General features: G+C 45.8%; 1 protein-coding gene across 1 annotated transcript in view; it reads right to left on the reverse strand.

Annotated features, from left to right (window-relative positions):
- The window catches only part of Blnk (B cell linker), an 80,626-nt gene extending 70,709 nt beyond the window's left edge, over nt 1-9,917 (reverse strand). Inside the window, exon 1 of the mRNA XM_029536639.1 lies at nt 9,730-9,917. Coding sequence (XP_029392499.1) covers nt 9,730-9,776 — 47 coding nt within the window. The 5' untranslated portion in view covers nt 9,777-9,917. The remainder of the gene's footprint in view (nt 1-9,729) is intronic.
- Between the last annotated feature and the right edge of the window lie 723 nt (nt 9,918-10,640).

The following is a 10,640-nucleotide window of genomic DNA, read 5'->3' on the forward strand; positions in this document are numbered from 1 at the left end:
AGAGAGAGAGAGAGAGAGAGAGAGAGAGAGAGAGAGAGAGAGATTGTATGAGACTGTATGTGATTGTACAAGACTGAATGTGATTGTGTGATGGAGGAGCAGATGCAGGGCCTGGCACTTTCTAGGCAAGGCTGTTCCACAGAGCTCACCCCCCACAGTGCTGTCATTGTTTTAAGATATGACAACATTCACCCTAAAATATAGCACTAGGCATACAGGCCCAGCCATCTGTGGTTGGCATGGCAACTGAGAGATCCTTGAATGTGGATATGCTGTTGAGCCAGAAATCCTCCCATTACTTAATACAATTAATATACGCTTAAACTAAAACCTTTACAAATCACATGTATGTAGAATGTAGCTTTCTAAGAACTTAGCATTCTACTTTCAATTTTCAATTCTGTATTTCAGTTGTTTTGTTTAGCTTTGTTGAGACAAGACCCCATAAAACCCAAGCTGGCCTGGAATTGACTTTGTAGGTCATGATGACCTTGAACTCTGTCTGCCTCATTGCCTCAGCCTGTTTAGTGTTGGCCTTACAGGTGTGTGTCACCATGTTTGGCTTTCCATTATTCTTTGAAAGTATATTTATCAGGGGTCAAGAGATGACTCCATGGTAAAGAACACTGGCTACTTTTCTACAGGACCCAGGTTCAATCTCAGTGCCCCATGGATGCTCATGACAATCTGTAGTCCCAGTTCCATTGGATCTGATACCCTCTCTTGCTTCCTTGGGCACTAAGCATGCAAATGATACACAGACATACATGGAGGCAAAACACATGCACAAAATTATAATTTTTAAAGAAAGTATATTCTCCTGTATGTGCTTGACTCTAGCACATAAAAATAAATTATTTCTTGTCTCCTCGTTTGTGTGTATCTACACATATATATGTATGTATGTGTATACAAATGTNCAATTTTTTTGTACTTAAAAACAAACCTTATTCTTTTTTTAAAAAAAGATTTATTTATTTATTATATGTAAGTATACTGTAGCTGTCTTCAGACACACCAGAAGAGGGAGTCAGATCTTGTTGCGGATGGTTGTGAGCTACCATGTAGTTGCTGGGATTTGAACTCAGGACCTTCGGAAGAGCAGTCGGGTGCTCTTACCCGCTAAGCCATCTCACCAGCCCACCTTATTCTTCTTGCTACATATTTTTTTTTTCTTCAAAAATCTTTTTTTTTTTTTTTTTTTTTTTTTTACTGGTTAGTTCATATTGTTGTTCCACCTACAGGGTTGCAGCCCCCTTCAGGTCCTTGGGTACTTTCTCTAGCTCCTCCATTGGGGACCCTGTGTTCCATCCAATTTGCTACATATTTTTATACCCAAACCAAATATAGGTTTTGTTTTATTGTTGTTTTCAGTAGTGGAGATTGGGTCAAGGGTCAAGGGTCATTCACGCTAGGTAAGTACTCTATCACTAAGCTGTACCTCCAATTCCTCCTCTGACTTTTTAATTTTGAAACAGGGTCTTTCTAAGTTGCCCAGGTTGGCCTTGAACCTGTGACTCTTCTGCCTTGACCTTTTGAGTACAGAGGATTACAGCTCTCAGATAGTTTAAAGCAGTGGTTCTCAAACTTTCTAATGCTGCAACCCTTTAATACAGTTTTTCACTCTGTGATGACCCTCAACCATAAAATTATTTTGTTGTTACTTCATAACTGTAATTTTGCTACTGCTATAAATCCTAATGTAAATATCTGTCTCCCAATGGTCTAGGCAACCCCTGTGAAAGGGTCATTCAACCCCCCAAAAGGGATCACAACCCACAGGTTGAGAACTACTGACTTAAAGTATGTGTGGGGACATAGGATAACATTCATTCTATGTCTAAGCCTAGATCCTTCGATTTCTGTTCTAACACCCATAGGCATAGCCTCCTACCTGGGAACTCTGTTCCCTTGGGTATGTCTTCACCACTGACCTCCTTATCAACAACAGTGTTCTGCTCATTCAACTCATAAACCTTGATGACCAAATAATCTCTATGCCAGAGGCAGGAGCATAACATCTGCTTCTGGGTCCAAGCTAGCTATCAGAGCAATGGTTCCTGGCTGGTGCTGGTGTGGGAACAGGGAGGATCCATAACTACTATACTTAGTGATGTGATTGTGAAGCAGAGCCTCAAAATACTGTGGACAGCTCTAAGGACATAATTTGGTGCATCAGGGAAGTTGAGGCCAATGCTTATTTGGGAGAAGAGGATTGTCCTACAATTGGTTTTTTCGTTCACTGTTACAGTGCCCCTCTTATACACTGTGTATTTTATTAGTACATAGTATTAATTCTATTTTCCAGATGAATGAGCCAAGGTTAAATGGATTTAGTGCCCTTTGCAAAAACTGTGAGCTAATTAGTGCAGAGCAGGCAGCCAGACCTGGGTCTGCCTGATTCCAACCAACAGGAACTCTCTTTCCATCATAGCAAAGACACTTTCCCAGGGTGCCTCCTAAATTATACTGCACTGGTGATGCATTCCAGGCCTGCAGGTAAGGCCAGATGTGCTCTTTGTAATTATAACTTACCCACAGACCATGGGAAGCACTGTAGGCTCAGTCACTGTAAAACACATCGGTGTGTGATACCACTCAAGCTGAGTCAGTGGGATTCAAGTGTAGGCTTGAAAATTTGCGATGACTGGGACTACACCCACGTCTAGCCCCCTGGAGGTTTCTGTCAAGTAAGCAGGCTCCTTTTAATTTATTTTCATTTTTTAATTATTTTACGTGTGTGAGTGTTTTGCCTGCATGTCCATCTGTTATGCCTGTGCACCACGTATGTGCCTTGTGCCTGAGGAGATGCTAAGCCTCCAATGTGGGTGATGGGAATCCAACCCCAGTCCCTTGCAACCACAAGAAATCTTAACCGCTGAGCTGACTCTCCAGTCCATCCTTTTTAGCTTCTTGAACCAGTTGTGTTGGGTATGTATAGAACACTGTCTAAGCTAGAACACTCTGTTGGCCAGTCCATTGCTCAGGGAGAGGGAAGGGGAGAAATGACATTGGGTAGCCTACTTTCTCTCTTTATCCAAGGCAGCACGGAGGTGTAAGTGTTAGAGGTGGGTCTGTTGGCACTAACTTGCACGCATGACTTTGTCTTTCTGGTCTCAGCTCTCCTACTTGAGATATGAAAGGACTTGAGAGATGTCTCTTGTGTCCTACAAAGGCGGGCCTCAGTGCTTCTTTGTAGACACCACGTATTTAGATAGGCAAGGAGGTATGCTACAACGTAGACACTTTGATCAGCATTGGCTGCGTATTTCCAGGGTCCAGTGTAAAATGACAAGACCTCTCATTGAAGTTACTAAGGCCTGTGTCAACAGAAGGCTAAACTACATGTGGGTCTTTCAGTGTGTGTGGCTGTGTACCCAAGGAAGATCAGCAGCCTGGTCGCATGTACCCTGCTTTCTTTGTATGAGAGAGAGAAGTCCGAAGATGGTCTGGGGACCCCAGAGAAGTTTCTTGGAGGCAGGGATGCTCCTGCATTACTGAGGTCCCTTCAGTAGGCAAGTGACCAACAGAGAAGTGTGGCCCAGCAAGGAGACACCTAGTGTTCTTACCCGGGCTTCTTTGCTTTTGAAATGGGCATTGATGAGCACACGCTGGCCTGAGGGAAATGGCATTTTAAAGGCCTACTCCACTGTCATGGAGAGTTGTGAGAATATCAGAATGAACTCTAAGGCTGCAGGCATAGCTGCCAGTGTACTGTTTCAGAGAGGAGGTAAAGACAGGCCAACAGCATGGGTCAGGTGAACGGGACAGGGGCCTGGAGGATACCTCAGGAAGCAAACCCTTCTCAGCGTGGAATAAGATTTGGGACAGAAGAGAGAAAGACAAACATGCTCCAGTTATCATGGTTTGACATGTCAAAGGACCCATAGGCTCATGTGTTTGATGATGTCTTGGAAGGCCGTGGAACTTTGGGGACCATGGCCTAGCCAGCAAAAGTGGGTATCTAGGGGCAGACCTTGAAGGTAATCTCTATTCTTGGTTCTATCCCAAATTCGTTGCTTCCTGATCTTCCGAGATATAGCCACGCCAGGCTGCAGGTGCCCAGTGTTGTTGACCAAGCCCATGTCCTCCCCACGATGATGGAGTTATGAACAAAACTAACCTGATCTCACTTAATTGGTTCTGTCAGGTATTCTTATCACAATGATGAGAGAAGTGGCTAATACACTGGTGGACGGAGACCAGGGGACAGAAAATGTACCGCTAATATAGAGGCTCAATACACTGTCTAGAGGCATTCCCCAAAAGAAGGTTTCTTAGTAGCTGCACATCCCTGAGACCCAGCATCGGCCAGCACAGAGGCTGCTGCCTCACAGAGGAGTTGGGGAGCTTAGAGGGCATGTGAGACCTGGAAGACAGCCCCAGTGTCACCTACTAGGTATTCCCACTCTCTTGGAGGGACCCTTGAGAGGAGGGATGGAGTTTCACTCCCTCTCAGGCTACAGTTCTGGAATAATAGAGATCATTCTCTCCCCCCACCCCCCACCAGCCCTCTACACCAAATATGAACCAGTCCCTAGGATCCCGAGTCCCTGGGGACCTAGGAAATCCAGCAAGGCCGTGGGATGAGAAAAGTAATTCCATCCCTGAGTCTTTAAGCATCAAAAATCCAACACGGCAAGCTGAGAGAAGCAAGGCTACCCCCCGAAGGAGCCAAGTGCCACTTGCCCACAAACGAGGGTAATTAAAACATGACGCAGCACGTGTGAACCTTGAGTGTTAAACTGAGCAAAGTAAGTCTAGCACAGAAAGACAAACACAGCATGATTCCAGGTATCTGAGGTTCCCAGAGGAGACATAAAGTAGACTGTGGTTTCTGAGTGGGAGGGCAGTGGGAGCCTGCCGCTCAGTGAGTACAGAGTTCCCATTTTGCAAACCAAAGAGTCCAGGGGACGGATGGTGACGGCAGTTGCACAAGGTGATGAAGGCACCCAATGCTACTGGACTGTACACTTGAAAGGGGTTCAGATGGTGACTTTTATGCTGCATGCATTTGGTCAGAATGAAAAGGGGGAAATACAGAAGCACGAGGAGGAGCCATTGAGGTATAATCATCAGCCCAGAGGAGAGTGTCTGAGAGAGGCACCTGTGACATTCCAGTGGTGCAGGCTTAAAGGCTCTATTGAGGCTCTGTTTACAGAGGGCAGGAGGAGCCTTGAAGCTCCTCAGAGGAGCCACCAGCCACCGGCCTTGAACACCCCACTTAATGCAAGGTAGACCAGGATCCGTCACATAAAATCAGATCAGATAAACCATTTCCAAAGACCTTGGTAAGATCAAAGCAAGGAGTCATTTTATAGGGGCAGGGGAAATATGGAATTGGTTTATAATAGTGCCAGATAAAACTCTGACAGAAATAAAAAATTGCACTCTCAAAATCTACTCCTCTAGCCTGATGGGTGCTTGTGAGGAGAGAGCCTTAGAGATGCCAAGCTGGCTGACAGAGGATCCCTTCAAAGCTGTGTCTCAAAAACACAGCTGGAGATTTGCATATGAGACTAAGAAGACTTTAAAGGATAGATAGTTAGTGTGTGTGATCAGCCCCACATCTCCTTAGTCTGTTCTTTTCATCCTTCAGCCATAACACCTCACTTATCTGGGACCCTGAGTCTGGTAACTGGCAATAACATCAGAAGTATTTCTTGAGGCTTAAGGGAGAATGCAATAGCTTAGAAGAAAATGTAAGGTGTGTGTCAGAAATGGCCCCCCATGCTTACAGAGTCACAGAGCTCAGGGCTACAGAGAGCCTTGGGAGTTATTAGACCAAATCACCCCTTTGTGGAGGGCTGTAGACCAGGCACTGTGGGAAACTCAGGATGCTGAGGTCTTTCCTCAGATGGTGTGGAAGAGGAGAGCACAAATAGAAGTGAAATAAAGGAAGACCGCAGGGTGTGGCAGGTGAGTAGGCAGGAGGGCAGTGCAGAGAGGATGAGTCAGAATTAGGGCTGCTCACGAAACCATTGTCAGAAACGGGGAGGGCCCGAGAGGAGGGAGGTCGGGCGGAAGTATGAAAGAAAGCTGGATTGGTTTCTAAAGAACTTAATGTGGAAAGTCAAGGAACTGAAAATCCCCAGTGGAAAATTTCAGGACATGAAGAGAGAGCAATGTCCCAGAGCCTGTCAGAGAAAATCCCAAGGTAAGACCCTAGGCAGCAAGGCCTGGACACCTGTGACAGAGCCTTCTGTCCCGAGCAGTTTCACTGGCAACTTAGACAAGGCATGAGAGACACGTGTGTCCTGTCCACAATTCATGCAAAGCTAAATGCTGCAGATGCCAGACTCAATAACAAACATGTCCTACATAGAAAGAAGAAATGAGACCAGGGGCCAGCATAAAGCCTTCTGTTGTCCAGAAAGGCAGTAGCTAGCTACACAGTTAATAAGAGTGACCATGATGGCTACACAGTTAATAAGAGTGACCATGATGGTTACACAGTTAATAAGAGTGATCATGATGGCTACATTAATAACTAATACTTTTTTAGACCCACTAAGTATGGTGCTAGGGTCTTGATGTCAGTTGCTTCATTCGACAATTGATTTAATTCCTACAATAGCTCTATGGCATTGGTGCTATTGTATACCTTTTGTTGTCTTACAGGGGAAGAAAAAATTAAGTAAAGTTGCCTAATGTCACAAAAACCCTTACTTTGTCTGACCAAAACCAATACTATATCCTCTAACCAATAAGAGAAAGTTTGACGAAGCATGGCTTGACCAGCCTTATGTCAAAGACATTCTCCACTGATGCAAACAAATGGGCATGTGTTCATGTGTGTTACAGAGGGAAATGCACAAGCACAGGTGGGGAAGCTGTTTAAAATGTAACATTTCATTTTCAAGTTAGTAACAGTAACCGGAAGAGCATGGCTGCCAGAGCTCTGTAGATTCCCAAATGCTCACACAGCCACTTGTGTGAGCCTACGGACGTTTGGTGTTGAAGAATTGAGGATCTAGGTCTCAGGTGAGTTTGTGATGATGTCACTACCTTCTAAAACGCAAAGGGAAATAAATCATGGCAAAGCCCCAAGTCCAAAGTAATGAAAGTCTGCGAATTTATATTAACAAAGACATGTCCTCATATACTCCTGGCCACACCTACTGCCTCAGTTCCATGAGCACCTCCGGGGGTGCCATGAGAGACTTCCATCCTTCACACTGAGGATCCTCTACCCCTGCCTGCCTTTGTTTCCTGGGCTCACTCTGCTTCTCTTCCTACTCATCCCTTCTGCTCCCAGTCTTTCTCCAGAGCTGGATATGTAGCCCCTGGATCCCAGTCATCGCACTGAACCCCTTTTGTGAATAGAATACTCACTACATGGCTTTGTTGTATCATTTGCCTCTTGCTTGGCTTTGCTCTGATTGCATTCCTCTATAAGCCTTGATGAGTGTGAAAGAATTCAAATATCTCTCTGCATTTACGTTGCAATCTGGAGCCAAGTAACTCTCTGGGCAACCTTCTAAACTGCTATTCACCAGTCAGGAGAGCGCACACAGTCTCCCTTTCCACTTCAGTGCCTGTATCTCTGGATGCTCAGGATCCTGAAGTTCCCAGCACCCCCAGAATCTGTGCCTTCAGCTTCCCCTATGCAATCCGTCCTGTTCACTCTCTAACAGCACAGCAGCTGCCCAAATCTCCCCTGCTGACTTCTCACCATGTCAAGTATTTACAGAAAACATTTGAGGTGGTTTTTTGAGTTGTTTTGTTTACTGTTGCATTTCTTTGTATAGGTCGACGCTGACTTCACATTTCATATAAACAGGCCAAGTCTGTGCAGACAACTTAGTAACCAAGTGTGTGGGGGGAGGGCAGGGAGAGGAACGATGCTTTGCTCTTAGCGGATAGACATAGCATATGATTAACTGCAATATAATTGTGGCCTTCTCACCTGTAATATAATTACATAATGCCCACCACCCACTCCATGGTTAGATGGAATTTCGCCTCACCGGGAGGGATCGTAAAATGATTAAAATTCTATTGCTCTCTTTATTTCAATTCTCATCTAGGTTCCCTGGAGCACATCCTGAATGTTTGAGCGGCTTTAGACCTTGTCAGTTCTCTGCCAGGTCTTCTGACTGCTTGTCCCTTCTCAATGTTGTGCCTTTAACTCTACACGCTTGGGATCCTTATATCCCCAGCACCCCCAGAATCTGCGCCTTCAGCTTCCCCTATGCAATCCGTCCTGGTCACTCTCTAACAGCACAGCCGCTGCCCAACTATGTATGGTTAGACCCCCCGACTGGCTCCACCAGACAGGACCAATTTCCCAGGGCCCTCTCACCCCATACGATCCATTCCGTGACCTCTGCTGGGCAGGACTTTTCTCACCAGCCCACATTTGAGACTGCACTCACATCAGCCCGTACGTGTAAGGTTATAGCCCCCCTCAGCATGTAACCCATTTCCTCCAGTTCTCCATCTGTTTTCTCAGCCGCCTCTCAAAAGCTTAATTCTTGAAGCATCATCATCATGAAGATGTCTCTGCCAATCTAATCCTCTTCTCCACTTTGTGGCCCCTTATTATTTCACCTCTTTCCGCTCCACCCCTCCCTTCCATGAGATGCACAGCAGAAGATGTAGGGTGCCTGTGGGACCTTCTGACTTCCATGTTAAAGGCTCTGTGGCTCTCCTGGGTATCCTTTATAAAATGGCTGACCAGCTGACGCCTGCTGGTCTGGACCCCTTAGTTCCTCCCAGTCTGCCTCTTACCAAACCCCTCAGAGTGAGAAGACCCATGTGCCACCGTGAAAGACTGTCCTTCTACCAACTCCATGTCTTTTCTCGTCATTTGTCTCAGAATCTCCAGTTCTCCAGCCCCTACGTATGACCTCATAAAAGTCCAAAGTCCCAGTCTGCACATGGAATATAACACACCCTTAAACATTTGAAAGTTCCAGCCTCTGAGAGTCATCAGCCCCACTTCAGAAGGCAATGCTCTTCAAACTCAAAAACTGAGAAGTCATTTTTGCATGGTCTCTTGACGAATGTATGCCTTAGGCCACTGCTGGCTTATTCTTTCTTAGTATATATTTCTTTAAATTGCCAAAACTGTTTAAAATGGTTATTGTTATTATCAGTGTGTGTGTGTATGTGTGTGTGAAATGTGTGTGGGCATGATGTATCAGGGCATGCATGTGCCAGGTTGGCAGTGACTGTGGAGTTCAAGGACAGCTTTGTTGAGTTGCTTCTCTCTTTCCGTTTTTATCTGGGTTGTGGGCATGGAACTTAGGTCATCAGGCCTGCACATTCAGCACTTTATCCAGTGAGCCATCTGACTGGCCCTTAAGCACTTTCTAAAATAGATAGTCATGAGGGTAAGACATAGAAAGACATGTAGTTCCCCCAATAAACTTAGGGTGAACACCCACAAAGCAAACAAGAGACAGTAACCGACAGTGACCACAAGGCTCTTCACACAGTGGACTAGCCCCTCTTCAGACTCAGAAAGCTGGCTGTTGGCAACATGTGGGCCAGCAATTTTTCTATCTTCTTGCCTTCCCAGAGCTTCACTCTTTGTCCTATCCCTGGCAAAAACCAGCCAAAGCAGGTTCCTTCACTCCTCCTACACGTTTCTTTAAAAACCCGATCTACTTCCCTATAGCCATTGCTAACTGGTCAAGTATCCCAAGGTGTTGGTGCCTCTGAGCTCTGGAGGAGCCCTAGAGGGGAAAGAAGAGGAATAAGAATCTGAAGGGAAACTCTTACCTCAGCTTCTGGCTGGCAGGGACAGTTATCTTATTCAACTTGTCCATTTTCTTGAGAGAGGATGTGTCGCTGTCCAGGGGGATGTCAGCAGCTCCTGGACTTCCTGGGGAGCAGCATGGTAAGGCTCTGGTCTCAAGAGCTCAAGTCACTGGAACTGACTTCTGCGAGCAACCCGCAGGCTGCTGGCAAACACCCCTGCACAGGGGAAGTAAAACTCGCTGGAGCGCATCGCCAAGTTTCATGTTTCTACGAGGTCATGTGATCCAGGGAGTCAGCCAGCCTGGCTGATTACTGTGCGTTGTGTAAACTTCGGTAGTGAAACCTTATTGGGCATGCAAATCCCTTCCAGTAGCTCTCTTTTATGATCAGGTTTGTCGCCAGGTTGGATAAGCTTCTGGCTGAGCATTACTTCCTGTTTGTCCCAAACTTTAGGTAGTCCCTGTTTTCAGCAGATGGCCAGAGTCACCCTGCCACTTCTTAGGTACAAGGAAAAGCTGAATAATCAATTATATCTGGATGACTCTTGGGGGCTTTCTACTCATTTGCATTAAGCCATGGGTTAGCCTTTTCTTCTTAGAGGACTAAGACATGAAGTGGACAGCTCTTGGCATCCAGGTCACGACAGTGGTCATTTAAAATGTGATGGGCAATTCTCTGTGCAAGGTCAAGGTCACTTAGGGGTAGAGAAAGGCGACTCTGTCGTATGCTGTGTGGAGTCAGGAGTTGCCTTGCCGAAAGCTTGAGTGTATCCTGTCTTTATTTTATTTTCAAATAAAGACAGGATACACTCAAGAGTCAGCTGAGAACAAGCCTAGTGATTTCCCAACACGTGACATCAGGCAGATGCCTCCTAACTCCCCTCCGTGTCTTCCCCTCTCATCACACCCAATGTAATATGTCAGGAGTATCCC

The sequence above is a fragment of the Mus pahari genome, chromosome 1 (assembly GCF_900095145.1).
Source record: "Mus pahari chromosome 1, PAHARI_EIJ_v1.1, whole genome shotgun sequence".
NCBI classification, from domain to species: domain Eukaryota; kingdom Metazoa; phylum Chordata; class Mammalia; order Rodentia; family Muridae; genus Mus; species Mus pahari.